The sequence below is a fragment of the Saccopteryx bilineata genome, chromosome 3, assembly GCF_036850765.1.
Source record: "Saccopteryx bilineata isolate mSacBil1 chromosome 3, mSacBil1_pri_phased_curated, whole genome shotgun sequence".
NCBI lineage: Eukaryota > Metazoa > Chordata > Mammalia > Chiroptera > Emballonuridae > Saccopteryx > Saccopteryx bilineata.
In genome coordinates this window covers 63,820,966-63,837,650 of record NC_089492.1, presented here as the reverse complement: position 1 = coordinate 63,837,650, position 16,685 = coordinate 63,820,966, and the positions used below count along the sequence as shown (strand labels likewise).

The window sequence follows — 16,685 nt, the reverse complement described above, 5'->3', positions numbered from 1 at the left end:
CATTGAAGCAAAAGGCAGGAATTTTTTTTAAGTTTATTTCTCTTGTTATTTGACTTGACAGTTTTTTTTAATCATGTATTCTTTATTTATATTAACACGTTACCTTTTACCTTCCAGAAAATTTTGGTAGTCATTTAGATAATTGTTTGATTTTTGAATATATGTATACAGCTATATAACATACAACTGTTCACATATAGTTGAATCTAAACTTTCTTAAACCATTTGGCGGAATTTCATCAGGATTTAATCAGGCATCTTAGTCAAAATGTCGATAAGAGTCAGTTGTTGAATGGGCTCTTTTTCCTCCATTTGAAACTTCCTTCTGCCTTTAAGATCTCAGGCACCAAAAAAGAAACCAAAGTTGTCTACCCTCAGCACATCCCAGCAAAGAATTTTCTCAAAAAATATACCAATCTTATGTTTGTTTGTTTTAAGGCAAATAATTCCACCTTGGCTGGAAAAATAAAGGCACTGTTTTTGGAATGTTTGCATATTGGTATTTTTCTATAAATTCTCTTGGTTTTAGTTTTATTTTGGTAGTGTTATTCTTTTTTTTTTTCTTTTTAAAAGCATCATTTTTTCTCAAAGGTTAAAATTGAATGGCAGTTAGAATACCTTAGGGCTGTATAAAGCTTTCTGAATGTTAAGTTTAAGGGGAAAAAAATCAAGAAGTAACTGCTTAATTGAAAGTCTTATATTTCTCTTTATATTGTTCTAATTCCAGGAAACAAATGGAGACTCAGATAGGTGCTTTGATACTAGCCACAGACATCAGTCGCCAAAACGAGTATCTGTCGTTGTTTAGGTCCCATTTGGATAGAGGTGACTTATGCCTAGAAGATGCCAGGCATAGGCATTTGGTTTTACAGGTAAAAAAAAGAGCTTGGGAAGATTCTATTTCTAGGGTAAATCACATGACTATTTGAATAAAAATGTAATACTCTAGTGTAGTGTTACGAGTGGTTAAATCTTGAGAGAAGGCTGTGGGGTTCTCCTTCCCAGAGGGAGAGCCCACTCCCGAGGAGAGCACCATTGCTTTTGCATTATTGTTCAAACTTGAGATTGTTAACAGAATTTTTTTTTTTTTTTTGTATTTTTCCGAAGCTGGAAACGGGGAGGCAGTCAGACAGACTCCCGCATGCGCCCGACCGGGATCCACCCAGCATGTCCACCAGGGGGCGATGCTCTGCCTATCTTGGGGCGTCGCTCTGCCGCAATCAGAGCCATTGTAGCGCCTGAGGCAGAGGCCACAGAGCCATCCTCAGTGCCCCCCGGGCAAACTTTGCTCCAGTGGAGCCTTGGCTGTGGGAGGGGAAGAGAGAGACAGAGAGGAAGGAGAGGGGGAGGGGTGGAGAAGCAGATGGGCACTTCTCCTGTGTGCCCTGGCCGGGAATCGAACCTGGGACTCCTGCACGCCAGGCTGACGCTCTACCACTGAGCCAACCGGCCAGGGCCAACAAAACAATTTTTGCAAGATTAGAGTACCATCAACTAATAGCATTTTATTTTAATAAGTTCTCATGTCTAAAAAAATGCTAGGGAATTAGATTATTTACTATATTTGTAGCTTTATGTTGATCCAGACCTTGTGCTGTACTATATAATTAGGTTCACAGTCATGGAACATTTCTACAGAAATGATTGGTAGAGCTAATAGAATCATAAAATTAATATAAAAAGTGAATTTTCTGTTGTAATATTTTCATTTTTTTAAAGGTGCTCTTTTACCATTATTAGAGTAGATTTAAACTTAGTACAATTGAAATTTTACTTTTTTCTTAACACAGTTTTAATATTTTGCTTGCTAGATGGCTTTGAAATGTGCTGATATTTGTAACCCCTGTCGGACCTGGGAATTAAGCAAGCAGTGGAGTGAGAAAGTAACAGAGGAGTTCTTCCATCAAGGCAAGTGCTAGCATCACGCTAATTAATCTGTTCATTTTTTTAGCATCATGTGGATAAAATAACTTGGACCTTTATAGGAGTCCTAGAGGGTAGATACTTAATCTTTTTAAGTATCAATTTTACAGTGGAGAATTTATAGTAGATGTACATATAACCAATAATGAGCCTCCATTTTGAAAATTAACCGTTTTCTTGACATCGTCAAATGTGTATGCATGCATTTATGGATGGATATAGAGCAGGTTGAATAGAAAGCTTGCCCTGGCCGTCCTGCTCCTTGTCCTGTGTGGAGATCACAGCCCTCTGAACACATACAGTTCTGTGATTTAAATCCGGGAATCAAGGATCTTCATTTCATGCACCTTCCTTTTAGAAATCTAAGATTTAAATTAAAACAGTGACAGAATTACAGTCTTGAGGTAAAACACCTAGTAGTTTTCACCTCCTCCTTTGAAAGTAGAATGTCAGCTAGGCAGCCTTTTCTGTGTGTGAGTAACGTATAGAACCAATTAGAGGCTGTCCTCGCATGCGGACTCAGTATGTTACCTTTTTCTAAGGAGTGTACCAGTAAGATGAAGATTTCAGTTATACTATATGTACTTAACCCAAAGGTATGTTCCACATTAATAATTTTCTTTTTTTTAACTTCTAGGAGATATAGAAAAAAAGTATCAGTTGGCTGTGAGTCCACTTTGTGATCGTCAGACTGAATCTATTGCCAACATCCAGATCGGTAACTATATGTAGATATCACCTGGTTAGAAAAACACCACTGATTGTAACCTTGTCAAGAAAAGGAGATATACAGCTGAAATATAAAATACTAAGATTATGCTCATTTCTATTTTTTAAATTTTCATTTCTCTGTTTTTGCTCTTTTGGCTCTTATAACTTACTCTCATCTGACTTTAGGTTATAAAAAGCATAATTTTTGCAGAGCATGGCACAATAACTTTGTTTTCTAAAACTGAGAGAATACATTATTTGTCGTGTAGAAGCTTTTTTGCATAATTCTGGGACTGCCATGTTAGCGTGCAGTGGTGACCGCCGTGCCGCTGCTGACCCTTTATCACCGCTGCTTGGTTCATGTAGTTATTCCGCATCTTGCAATCTAGCCTCAGATTGTTCCCTCAGTCTCCCCCACAACAACTTCTCATTTACCCAGAGCACTGGGCCCATCGGGGTTCCCCGGGTCCATGCTCCTGGGCCTGACAGACTGCTTTTTTCTGTCCTGCCCCCCAGAAGCCACCTTCTACTCTGTCCAGGCATCAGTCCCTTCCCAGTTGGTGTATCTGTCACAGCTCTCAGGTCCTCCTTGGCCTTAGTGCTGTGTCCCTGAGGCCAGTATTGCCCCTGCAGCCGCAGGCGCTCAGAACTGCGTGTTGAGTGAGTTGCGACCAGAAGAGAAAGCAGTGCAGTTGCTGTGATTGAAGGTCACGCAGCTTGTTGATGAGGGTTGGCCGGCGGGGGTGGGGTGGGGGTGAAGCAGCGACTATGGGTAACTCAGCACAGTGTCCAGGGATGGTTGTAGTGTTGGTAGCTGATGTTAAGTAGGGCCTTTGAGAAGGAGAGTGAACATAGTGGAACTTCAGAAAGATAGTTTCTGGAAATTCAGAAGGTAGCACAACGTTGTGGCGTAATAGCGTGAGAAGCCACACGTAATAGCGTGTGGCTTGTGCTGTGGGCTCAGAAATGCAATTCGTATTGTAACTGCCAAGGGTCCTAACATGGAAGACAGTGGGCATGACACCTGATTTTGGAGGGATGAGGGGGGGAGGACGAAGGGGGCTGGAGGAGTGGGGCCCAGACCTGCATGTGGTTCAGGGATGGGGCTGTCCCGGAGCCCAGCCTGGCCCGGAAAGCTGGGCAGTTCGCAGGAAGATAAGACAGGACATAGATCTGCTCTGCCCTGATTCTCAAGTAGACTGCTCTTCAATAGAAGACAGGTAGAATCCAGGCAGAAATGAGTTGAAGCTAGGTAGACGGGCAGTAAACTCACTCGAGCTTCTTTAGATATCTTCGGAAGCCTGAGCAAAACTCCCTAGATTAATGGGAGAGCTTGCAAATGAAGTTTTTTTAAAATTGCAATATTTAAAAAAGAAAAGAAGTTCTGTGCCTTAAACTATGCATCACAGTCCATAGGTCTTGTTGGTGTTGGAAAGTGCTAGAATGGATTATCAGAGGGACAGGGAAAGGTCAGTGATGATAGCTGACACGTACTGACTCCTCACAACCACTCTAGAGACAAGTCCTGCTAGTGTTCTTGCTTTCAGATTTCACCTCAAAAGTTAACAAGTGTTGATCTCTCTGGTGTCAAATCAGATAAAATGGGGACTGAAAAGATTCTATTTGAGGGTGAACCATTGTGGCTGCTGAGTAAATTCTGTGCTCAGCAGTGATTACTTGAAGCCAGCAGAGTTAGTAAGTAAAAGTCATGTGTGATTAATACAATTTCCTTCTTTGGGAGGAATACTAGTTTCATTAAATAAGAGTACCATGTACGGGTAAGATCAAGGAACTTGATGGGTGGTGGGAGCTGTGGAGCCCAGCGAGAGTGCCTGTGCTAGCGCGGCTCGGTGCACGGAGGCCACCCTCTGAGGGTGCTGCATGCTGTGTCCACAGCCCCGGCCGATCCTTTCTATCAGGTACTTAAGATCTAAAAGAAACTTTAGTTTAACATAGAGCCTAAAGTGATAGTTAATTTGTTAGATGTTAGGGGCAGGATAGAGAGCTCAACCATTTGGAACAAGGAGCGAGAATCAAGTAAGGTGAGTTGCATAAAACCTGTGATGACGAGGTTCTGCATTTGGGCTCAGAATTCCAGCTCATGCCTCGGCTGTGGTGCCTAGAAAGAACAGAGCTTCGGGTGGCTGGTCAGCCTGACGTTGGTGTGAGGTTGGCTGCCAAAACGCCGCTGTGCTTGACGCTGTGGTGACATTTTTCTGTTTGTCTCTCCTCTGCTTTAGTCACTGCCCTATCCCCAGCCACCCTAGAACACTGCTTGCACATAGTAGGTCCTCAGCTAATGTGGGGGGGTGGAAAAAATGAGAGAAAGCCTTATTTCTAATATCCTGTCTATTTCAGATTTCATAATTTGTATACTTAAAAAAAATTTAACCATCAGATCATATATGACTTTTCTAATTAAAAGCAGTGGGTGCTGACTGCTTTAATTTCTGTGAGATTTGTTGGCTGAACAGAACTTGTGTAGTCTGTGGTCAACATGGTCTTTTGCTGTAAAGAAAAGGTTTTGGAGATGAAGAAAATTTAAAAACTGGTTTACACAAGCAGTGATAGAATTGAATGTACATTTTCCTGGTCCCTCACAGATCAAAAGTTAGGAAGATAATGTTATTTATTTCCCCTAACATGTAGGATTTCTTTGGTAAGGTATTTTCTTGGCTTTGTTTCACCCTGTGTTATGTACTCTGGGTATTATCTAACACGTGCACGAGTGCTGGAGAAAGATGTGAACAGTCCTGAAAGTACTCCTTTGCCTTTTCTGACTGTGAACTAAGGTAGATCACTATATGAGTTACTTATAAAGTAGGACCCTGGTATACTTTTGATGTTCTTTTTTTTTTTTTAAGAGAGAGAAGGGGGAGGGAGGGAGAAAGAAGCATCAACTCTTTCTACTTAGTTGTGCCATTAATTGCTTCTCATATGTGTGGTGACTGGGGCTCGAGCCAGCAACCTCAGCACTCCAGAATGACACTATCCACTTTGCCACTGTTCAGGGCTTAATAATTGTATTTAACTAATCTCTGTTCTTTTTAGACTCATAATTTTTTTTTTTTTTTTTTTTTTGTATTTTTCTGAAGCTGGAAACGGGGAGAGACAGTCAGACAGACTCCCGCATGTGCCCGACCGGGATCCACCCGGCACGCCCACCAGGGGCGATGCTCTGCCCACCAGGGGGCGATGCTCTGCCGAGACCAGAGCCACTCTAGCTCCTGGGGCAGAGGCCAAGGAGCCATCCCCAGCGCCCGGGCCATCCTTGCTCCAATGGAGCCTTGGTTGCGGGAGGGGAAGAGAGAGACAGAGAGGAAGGAGGGGGCGGGGGTGGAGAAGCAAATGGGCGCTTCTCCTATGTGCCCTGGCTGGGAATCGAACCCGGGTCCCCCGCACGCCAGGCCGACGCTCTACCGCTGAGCCAACCGGCCAGGGCTAGACTCATAATTTTTGTCAGGAGTTTTGGCTTATAAATTCTGAGTTAAGTAAAATGGCATATTATAATCATAACCAGGTGTGAAGATTACCATCCCTTAGGGCAGTGGTCCCTAACCCCCGGGACGCAGACGGGTACCGGTCCTTGGGCCATTTGGTATTGGTCCGCAGAGAAAGAATAAATAACTTACGTTATTTCCGTTTTATTTATATTTAAGTCTGAACAATGTTTTATTTTTAAAAAATGACCAGATTCCCTCTGTTACATCCGTCACTCTTGACACTTGTCTCGGTCACGTGATACAGTTAGTTATCTGTCCCACCCTAAAGGCCGGTCCGTGAAAATATTTTCTCGCATTAAACTGGTCTGTGGCCCAAAAAAGGTTGGGGACCACTGCCCTAGGGTATAAAGAGGAAAATCACCCCTAGGTCCCCTTTAGTTCAAGCCTGGTCCCCAGTCCTGGAGTAAACCCCCTTTTAGCCTCCAGCTGTCTCATTGGAAGTTTCCCTCAAATTGTGTTCTGTCCTGTTACCCTTAGAGGTGACAGGGCCACTCAAACAGGACATGGTTGTGCAGCTGAGAGCAGTCATCAGAAGAGACTTTGATATGTTTGTTGGTTCACTTTCAAGTTACTTAAGAAATAGATTCATCAGAGAAGATGTGTGTAAATTTACTCACATTAGAATCTTTTGAAAACTTAAGGTTTAGGTAATATTGGAATAGGACTTGAGACATTTTGAAAATCAAGTTTCAGAACATGTGTTGATACCTTTTTTCTCTTATTTCCTTAAGGTTTTATGACTTACCTAGTGGAGCCTTTATTCACAGAATGGGCCCGGTTTTCCAATACCAGGCTATCCCAGACAATGCTCGGACATGTGGGGCTGAATAAAGCCAGCTGGAAAGGACTGCAGAGAGAACAGTCCAGCAGTGAGGACACTGAAGCCACATTCGAAGAGTTGAACTCACAGTTATTACCTCAGGAAAATCGGTTATCATAACCTTAGAGTCAGTACGACAGACTGCCTGCTGGAGGTTTTTAGAAATGTGAAATGGGGGCTTGAGGTGAGAGAACCTACTCCCTACTGTCAGGGTTTCCAAGTGAATGGTGCCAGCATTATTTATGCCCAAGATTTCCTCTGTGAGAGCATTTGAACCCACTTTTTAATTATAAGACTTGAACATACAGCAATATGGATTTGGCTCTCACATGAAACCTTGAATCTGCCAAGCCCGGCGGGAGGTAATCCTGACAGAGTAACAAAGGAAGTTCTGCGGTGTGCCACGTTGTTTCTCAAAGCATTTATTCAACCCATGAAACTTGAACTGAATCTTTCGGCAGAAATCTCTTGGAATTTAACCAGTCCGATGCAACCTTGCGTATCTATACCTTCCACTAAGTTCTCTCTGAGAAAACGGAAATGTGAAGTGCCCAGCCTCTGCTGCCTCTGGCAAGACTTGATGTTTACAAATCAACTCTGAAATACTGGTTCTAAACTTGCCTTGGAGCATAATTGTGAAGGAACCACTAAGAATTTTAAGATCAAACTTTAAACTGCAGCTCCTTCCCCCTGGTTTGCCTTTGTCTTCTTTGGATGCCACCAAAGCCTCCCATTTGCTATAGTTTTATTTTTTGCACTGGAAACTGTGCATTATCATAGAGTACCGCCAAGCTTTCCCTCCAGTGCTGTTTGGCAGTGCAGTATTTTTAACTGTTAGTTTTTAATTTGGGGCGGGAGGGAAGAACAATGTCCTAGCTGTATTATGATTCTGCAGTGAAGACATTGCATGTTGTTTTCACTACTGTACACTTGACCTGCACATGCAAGAAAAGGTGGAATGTTTAAAACACCATAATCAGCTCAGGGTATTTGCCAATCTGAAATAAAGTGGGATGGGGAAGTGTAAAGTCCCTTTCGCTGCAGTAAGTGAGGTATGTTGTGTGTGAATGGATGGATGTGTGTTGTGAGCATGTGGTGCATGTCTGACTGTGCATGTGTTCTATTTATCCATGTGAGAAAGGATCGGACATGTAAGCTCTTATTTATTATTTTAGAATGTGACATAATGAGCAGCCACACTTGGGGGAGGGAAAGGCAGGTAAGCTGTAACAGATGCTCCAGTTGCCTTAAACTATGCACAAAGCTAAGTGACCAAATTTCTTGTTTTGATTTGAAAAAAGTGCATTGTTTTTTGTCCCCCCCCCTTTAATGAAATAGTACCCTTTGATGGGCCTCTTGATGTGAACAGATGTTTTCTAGGGCAAAATCTAAGGACTAATTTTAAACTTAAAACATTCCACTTTTGTAATTTGTTTTAAATTGTTTTATGTATAGTAAGCACAACTGTAATCTAGTTTTAAGAGAAACCAGTGCTTTCTTTTAGTTCAATTGTATTTCTCTTGTTACTGTAAAAGACTGTTTATTAATTGTTTACAGCTTGTTGCAACAGCCATTTTCTTGGGAGAAAGCTTGAGTGTAAAGCCATTTGTAAAAGGCTTTGCCATACTCATTTTAATATGTGCCTGTTGCTGTTAACTTTTGATAAATAAAAACCTATCTTTTCACATTTTTATCTTTGATATTTACCTTATAATTAATCCTTTGGAAGTCATAATGCTAAATTATTAGGAAATACTAGGTAGCTTCTTGGCTGTAGCCCTCACTCATCAGATATTATTCAGGCAGAGGTGGGTGTAGGCACAACCCTGTGGGGTGCTCTGCACCTCGCCGGTGAGCAGGCTGAGGCCCTGGTTTCGTGTAGTTGGCTCAGAGGTCAGCTTTGAGCCTGGGCCTCTTGACCCCACAGGCTTTTGTTCCCACAGTTGGAAATTGCATAAGACTTAGGACCTCTTGCAAGTGCTACAGTACTACTTGTATTGGCCTTTTTAAAGTACTTTAGAAATGGCCAATTAATTCTACTTGATTGATATCAATGTGAGAAAAGTACCATTGGACCTCTTCTGTATCTTCCGAAGTCCGATTCATTGGAAGGCATGCAGTGTAGACTTTAAAATCAAACATGTTGCCATTGACGTAGAAGAGTGACATCCAATAGAAATATATGAGCCACATAAGTGATTTTCAGTTTACTAGTAGCCACACTTAAAAAAGGAAAAATATCATTTATTCCACATACATATATATTTATGTATGTGTGTGTGTGTATATATATACATACTTTATCATTTCAGTATATAGTCATTATAAAAAGCAATCAGGATGTTTAATTATTGGCACAGTCTTTGAAATGTGTTACATATTTTACACTTACAGTGCATCTGAATTCGTACTAGCCACATTTCAAATGTCCAATATCCAGGTGGCTAGTGGCCACCGTATTGGACAGTGTGGGTACAGCAGTCTGACGTTAGCAGAGCTGAGTATTCCTGAGGAAAGTCAGCTGGCCACCTTGGCAAATTGGATGCATCCAGAGTCTGATAAAGATCTTTACAGGCTTTATAGACCTAGTGTGTCAGTACCTGGACAATCTATCTCATAGCAAACACACATTAACAAAGCTCACAGTGACTGATGTTTTTAGTGTTAATATTTAAATTTACAATGGGAAATATAACAATAATTCTCTCCCTTTAGGCAGATCTTGGGAAGCCAGATTGTGTGTGATCAGCCATTTACTTGGTGAGCATGGATTCTGAGCAGGGGAAGCAAGCTGCCTCATGCACCCATCTCCCTGTGAGCCATACCTCTTCCCGTGGACCATGCTGGACGTTCTCTGTGGGTAGCTGCTTCTCCACAGCAACTTCTGATTGGCACTTCCAGTAGCTTTGTCAGTACCTTCAGCTTTGTCTTGTTTGCATTGGCCTGGGCTCCATCTGCCTGTGTCTGATTGCTTTTGCTCTGATCCATTGTTTCTTACTGATAGTCAAAGGACTGTCTTATTTCCATTCTCAGGGGGAGACTCCTCAGTGTTGCTCCCATTTCCTGTCTAATCTATATTCTAAACCCCTTGAACTATTTTGTTACGTATATGTGGGAATCACTCTCTGTAGCTCTGCTTTTAAAATGACATATTCCTTGAATGTCAATTTTCTAGAAAAATTTGAGGAAACAGTTCAATCTAGAATCAGAAATTTAAAGATAAAACAGGAGACATCAAAGAATTGTTGAGCATGGGCTCTAGGCCCAGCTCTTTAGTTGTTGAGAAAACCCTTGGAAATTTTGGCAAGCCTTAGCTTAATGAAAAGGAATCTGGTTCCTGGTATTTGTACTCTGTAAATGTGATGGTTCATAATGATTCTCTATAAAATAAGTAAATATTTTATGTCCTTTGCAAACCTGGGAGATATATTTATAACTGACGTACAGATTTAGAGGTGCTAGTAATTCTTTGAAGATCCTGTAATAGCCTCTTTTTCCGAAATGCTTTCTTGGCTCTCAAAGCTTTCAATTTTCTTAAACTTTCACATCAGAGGTTTACAATGTTTTCACTTGAACTTTTAAAATGTATAAATGTTTTGTTTAAATCCCCTCCCAATCAGTATCCCCTGTTTGGGAAAATATGACTGGTAGCTGCTATGCATTCAGTAACTTTTAAAATAAACGTGCGTACTAAATGCCATAGTGTCAGCATACATTTGAAGCATAAGGTTCTACAGATAACGTACAACAGTCTGAGCCGTTCCTTGCTTGCTAAGGATCTGCAGACAACGCATACCTTTTGGAAGGCTCCAGAGGTCATGGGGGAATGACCATACTAGGGGTGAGCTGACTGGTGCAGGGTGGGAGGGAACAGACATGGACACAGGGACGGATACAGGTTTCCTGCAGCTCGTCTCTCATGCTCAGCATAGGGCTAGCATAAATTGAGCCATCAGTAAATGGTTGTTGAAGAAGTAACTTGGTGTTTTAATTATGTGTTTTCCTTTTAGTTATCATAAGAGAAATTATACTGAAACTAGTCTGTTTATGCTGAAGTTATGTGGTAAGCAATATCTGAGTTCCTGTTGTGTGCAGAGTACTGCGCTGGATGCAATAAAGGTATTAAAAATTTCAAAACATGGTCTGTTCTCAAAATGTTTGGGTGACAAAATGGTGTGGAGTGTTTGTAACTCAATATTGCAGGTTTCAACATTGTACAAAATGAACGCAAGGTGTTGGGGTGTTTAGAATGAATGATTTAATTCATTACTTCTCTTCCATAGTTTTATTTTCAGTGCTTTCTAATGCCTTCTTCATCTCATATATTGACTTCTTAAGCTCCGGAGTTTGGTTCTTTATTGTTTTAATCTCTTTGGTAAAGTACTCCTGTTCATTAATTTTATTCCCGAGTTCATTGAAATTGCCTTTCTGAGTTTTCTTGGGTCTCACTGAGTTTTCTCATTGTGATTTTGAATGCTCTGTCATTTAGATCAGTCTCCCATGACTTTGAATTTGATTTCTGAAGAACCATCATTTTGTTACCGGGTTACCTTGGGTGTTCACTGATGTGTCGACTGTGTGTTTGAAGTAGTGAGTACCCTTCCTATTTCAGAATGATACTTAGAAGTCTTTGTTCTATTTTTCAGTAAATGTGCTGTATATAGCACAAGTTGTTTTTTTTCAATCTGTGCTACTTGTGCCTTCCGTGGTGAAAGGATATGGTGAATGGGGCAGGGAAGGCTGTGAGACCACAGCACTGTTACAGGGTCAGAAGCCATAGGTGCATCTCTGCTGCTGCTACTGGGCTCTGCTGCAGTCAGGGGAGGGAGCCAGGGTTCCAGGCACCAAGACTCTTCTGCCCCTCCCTTCCCTGGGCCATATGTGGGGGCTGCACTCCACCCCCTCCACCACTTTTGAGTTTTTATCTAAGAATCATCACAAGATACGGGGTTAGCTTTTTGCTAACCTGGGAGATACCTGCGGGCTTTAGCACGATGACGCATGGCCATGGTATTGGAGACCGCCGAGGGCTGCTGGAAGCAGAGTCTGTGGTCCGATCATTCTGAGATGCGACTTTTTGCTACTTCTGCTTATGTCTCCCACACGTGCTGCTCTTTGCTCCTCTCCCTGCACTTTCTGCTTAGAAAGGCAGCATAACACTGTGTGTTTTAAAAAGCATCTCTACAGGGCCTGACCTGTGGTGGTGCAGTGGATAAAGCGTCGACCTGGAAATGCTGAGGTCACTGGTTCGAAACCCTGGGCTTGCCTGGTCAAGGCACATATGGGAGTTGATGCTTCCAGCTCCTCCCCCGTCTCTCTCTCTCTCTCCTCTCTAAAATGAGTAAATAAAAAAAAATTTTTTAAAAAGCATCTCTACAGCTAGACAGACCTGGGTTTGGGTCTTCTGTCACTTATTAGCTGTGGGTCCTTGAGCAAGTTACCTAATCTTTTGAGTGGCTTCCTAACCTGTAAAATGCATTTCTTAAAAGTAAAATAACGTATTAACACATAAGGGCTGAATCAACAACCTGATTCATTTTCTCATAATCTGTCTTGTATGAACTGCTCAATTGCACTTATTTGAGCTCCAGTTACCAACTGCCCCTCCCTGTCCAGGTTCCCTGTCCAGATTCCTGAGGGAGACTGATTGGACCAGCTTAACAAGGCTGTGTCCTTGGTCACTGACCAGTCTGCACTCCCTTGCTGCAGGGAAGGCAGAGGTTCCGGTGCTGGGCAGTTTGCTGTCAAGTTGGGTGAAGGAGGGAGTATACAGCCTGACCCCCAAGATTAGGCTCATGTACTCCCCTGCTGTGTTGGTGACACAAACATTTCAGAAGACATCCCAGCCAGAGTCTAGCTCTCACTCATTTTCAGCCTTTGAGAAAAAGCATGACTGGCCAATGAATAGGGATGGCCATTAGGCAACAGAAACAGCAGACTTTTCATACCTCCAGTAAAAATCCTGTTACGAAGAGTTTGGCCCTTCTCCCACATTAAGGCTTCTCCAGCTATGCCCTCTAAACAGCCACAGTTGATTGGGGTGAAATGGGAGATGCTATCTGGGTCATCTTATTCACCCTTCTGAGATGGTCCGAATTACACTCCTGTTCCACTCTGACCTGATAGAAGGAGCTCTCCGTGACCTTTAAAAGAGGCTGGAGAATCTACGGAAGAGAAAAGTTTGGAAAGCTCCAGCTGTAGAACATGAAGGTATCTAGCACATCTGAAGTGGATTAAGGAAGAAAGTCTTAGAGAGAAACATACATGATTTCTGGATCCTTATTAGCCATCCTATTTTTATTATCTTGTCTGTTGTCAAGTGACCGCACTAGTACCAACAAAGAACTAACCTGCTTGCCTAGCCTGTGGTGGCACGTCCACCTGGAACGCTGAGGTCGCCGGTTCAAAACCCCGGGCTTGCCTGGTCAAGGCACATATCAGAGTTGATGCTTCCTTCCTCCCTTCTCTCTCTCCCTCCCCATCCTCTCTAAAAGAATGAATAAACAAAATTATTTTTTTTAAAAAAGCCTGCTTACAAGGTTTACATGGAAAATCTAAACATTTTAAAGAAATGGTTCAGTGGGGTAGCTCAGAAGAATGTTGACTCTAGGATGAGAAGGGGAAAGGACTCAGAAATGGCTGAAAGCTCATGAGAAATGTTGTGACAACAGACATAACTGATACTTCATTAAACCTCGTGTTGTTCTGCCTGACAATCCCAGAGCTAACTATTGGGTTAACTCCTGCAAGTTTAAACTTCATCGGCCAGATTCTGACCCAGAGAGAACATCTGTTTTTGGGTAAGTTACCAGATGGATGATTTTCCTCAAGTATTTGTTTTTGGTAGTTATTACCCGGTGTTGTCTTCTTTACCACTTACTCATAACAATTCTTAATACAGCAAGAGGGCAGGATTCTTCCACAGAAGAGACCCTGAGTGGGGAGACAACCAGAACTAAAGACTGAGTTCTGCTGCTCCACCCCAAGCCTGTGATGGTACCAGGGACCCAACCACATTATCACAGGAGAAATTAAGTGTAGTGGAAACTACAGTGACCTCATATAAAATGATATAACTTAGTTCTTACTCTCCTATTCGTAGAATGCGTTCAAAATCATTATTTCATTTCATCTTCAACAATATTTTTGAGCTGAGCATTATTGCTGTTTTAAATAGAGGTGAGACTTGCCAGGATCACATACATGGTCCACGCACAACTCCAAATCTCGTGTTCTGACTCACATTACCTGTGTATAGCGAGCCCCTGGATTAGTTAGAATCAGAGTAGACAAAACATTATATAAGTTACTTAACTTTTTAATCCTTAACTATAAAATGCAGTTAAACTACTCAAGATCTTTCACTTCAGGTATTGTGTTGGGAAGCGAGAAGCAGAAACTGAATGAGATGAGTATGGAGGAAGACAGGTGTCACCAATCCTAGCAGTAGGTGACAGGCGTGAACACTGAGGCAAATCATCCACGGACTGCCCTTCTGAGTTAGTGCTGAAATCCTTCTAAGGGAAAGGTGACTGACACAACATGACTTCTTTTGAGGAATAGACATTTTGACTTGAAAAATGTAGAAAACAAATTACTCTTTAAGAAGCTACATGTACAATATAAAAGAATCTTACCCATTGTAAAAATATATATATATATATATGTGTGTGTGTGTGTGTGTGTGTATATATAGAGAGAGAGAGAGAGAAGAGAGAGAGAGAGAGAGGCGCTTTATGGTCCAAGGAAAATAAGTTTGCTTTATTCCAAAACAGTAACTTCCTTCTACTGGCGCACTGGCCAAAATTCAATAGACACAAATGTAAATTTTTTAGGAGATCACAATATGTATATGTCAGGTGAACTTTCTGAATTTTAAAGGCAGAATTTTTAAACCATATAAAACAAACAATGCACGTCAACATGTGTAAAATAAGCCACAGTTCAGATTTAAGCTGGATAACCAAATTGTGTAAATTACCTCAACTCATATTTGCTAACACCTAGAATATTGCACGTTTTCAATAACTTAAAAGTTAAGGTCTATCTACTACTTATGCCCCACCCCTCAGAGGAAATAAAACTTTTTAAAATTAGACTTAAATAATACAACTGTTGACTCATGGTAGGAGGTTCTGGCTGCAAGTCCTCCTTATTATTAACTTAGCTAAGTTTAACAAATAAAGATAATTATGAGGACTTATCAAGTATAGTATTTACAAATGAAAATGACCACTTAAAGCAATTCATGAGACGCCCGGGACGAAAAGGCAGCTCTGCACTTTCTAACAGCAGCTCATGTTTGTGTCGCATAACGCAATTCTGCAGACACATTCTGACCAATGATGAACTCCATGGAGGAAATCTTTTCACCTATTCAGTGTTTCATTTTAAAGGTACTATTTTGACCAATAATTAAAATTTTAAACTCCATCATACTGACAATTTCCAACAGTGTTAACTTAGCAACAAGTCCCTTTTATGATGCCATTTATTAAACAGAGAAAGATGGTACATTCTGGTTTTTACTTAAAAAGATTTAATTCAATACTTTGATTCCTCCTTATTTGAAAACTGCATTTTCTTCCTCAGACTGGACTTCCCTTTTTAAAGGACAGCATCATGAAATTTTAGTGAGCATTACCCAGCTCCTACTCAACTCCCATCTCTAAGAAAATGTGAGAGAAAATCTTAAAGTTCGGTTTGAGGTAAGAAGATTCCAATCTCAAATACTTCATTCCATCAAACTGCTAGGCCAGCTCTTCTGTCAGTCACTGAGTAGAAAATACTTGCTGAAAACATGACAGCACCCTCACCATTTTATAGACTTCTTCATATCCAAGTATATGCACATAGAGCATTTACACAGATAAATTAGTGTTGAGAATGCCCATCTACAAATGTCCATTCTTCCTTTTGAAATCTATATTATTTTTTTCAAAACTGGAACATGTTATATCAGAAAGTAAGTATGTTCTGGAAAACTTCAGAACTGCCTTCTGATACAACAAACACAGACTTAGAGTGCTTTTGCTACTGCTTATTCCTCTAGCTGATTTAAAAGGAGACTACTTACATAAACTTCAGGTATTTACTAAATACAGCATTGATGTGTCTACTTAGGCAAACAGACCTAACAAACCAATGTGTCTTTCTCAGGTCCTTGTCTATTAGGAATTTGAAACATTTTCAATTAAGGCCTTCATTTTTCCTGTAGACTTCAACATGTGTGGCCCAAACTAGAAAAGAAAGAAACAAAAGGTATAAAGATAGATATTGGTTCATATTAACAGTAATGACATGCCCCTTCCCAGTCATGGATCAGAGGGCTGGTATATATGAAAACCAAGCACCCATATATTAGCCACATTGCTTCCTAGAAAACTGTGATCACCTTAGCAAGACCTAGCTTAGTCCAACTACTTCTCTGAGTAAAAGAAGTACCACAGTTTCCCTTTCAATGTCTAAAGAGTTTCAAAGATGATAGAATTTGTAAGCTATCTGTCTCTCTGGAGTAGATGGGCACGTAGCCTCCCATGCCAGTAACTTGAATAGAGGGAGTGTATGCGTTAGGAACAGAACAGATTCCAGGGAAGCTCCTGTCTCCACCTGTGACATGGCGCATGTCTGCAAGGCCAGTACAGAACTCACCCTGCTCAGAAGACTTTCACAGGGTGCCCTAAGAGAAAATGATCTTTCTTTACTTTGAATTTCTATATCAGAACATA

At 41.3% G+C, this 16,685-nt stretch overlaps 2 protein-coding genes across 9 annotated transcripts in view; one reads left to right on the top strand and one right to left on the bottom strand.

Annotated features, from left to right (window-relative positions):
* PDE7A (phosphodiesterase 7A) overlaps positions 1 to 11,289 on the top strand; it is a 110,333-nt gene extending 99,044 nt beyond the window's left edge. For 3 of the 7 annotated variants that reach the window (XM_066266229.1, XM_066266226.1, XM_066266227.1), the window contains exons 10-13: positions 728 to 872; positions 1,812 to 1,908; positions 2,561 to 2,641; positions 6,869 to 8,645. In XM_066266229.1, the coding sequence (XP_066122326.1) occupies positions 728 to 872; positions 1,812 to 1,908; positions 2,561 to 2,641; positions 6,869 to 7,077 (532 nt within the window). In that variant the 3' untranslated portion in view covers positions 7,078 to 8,645. Of the gene's footprint in view, positions 1 to 727; positions 873 to 1,811; positions 1,913 to 2,560; positions 2,642 to 6,868; positions 8,646 to 9,672; positions 9,814 to 10,967 lie in introns of those variants that run through there. The other 4 variants (XR_010730234.1, XR_010730235.1, XM_066266228.1 and 1 more) reach the window with 4 other exon arrangements.
* A 3,401-nt stretch (positions 11,290 to 14,690) lies between these two features.
* The window catches only part of MTFR1 (mitochondrial fission regulator 1), a 74,043-nt gene continuing 72,048 nt past the window's right edge, over positions 14,691 to 16,685 (bottom strand). For both annotated transcript variants that reach the window (XM_066266223.1, XM_066266224.1), the window contains one exon: positions 14,691 to 16,196. In XM_066266223.1, coding sequence (XP_066122320.1) covers positions 16,128 to 16,196 — 69 coding nt within the window. In that variant the 3' untranslated portion in view covers positions 14,691 to 16,127. The remainder of the gene's footprint in view (positions 16,197 to 16,685) is intronic.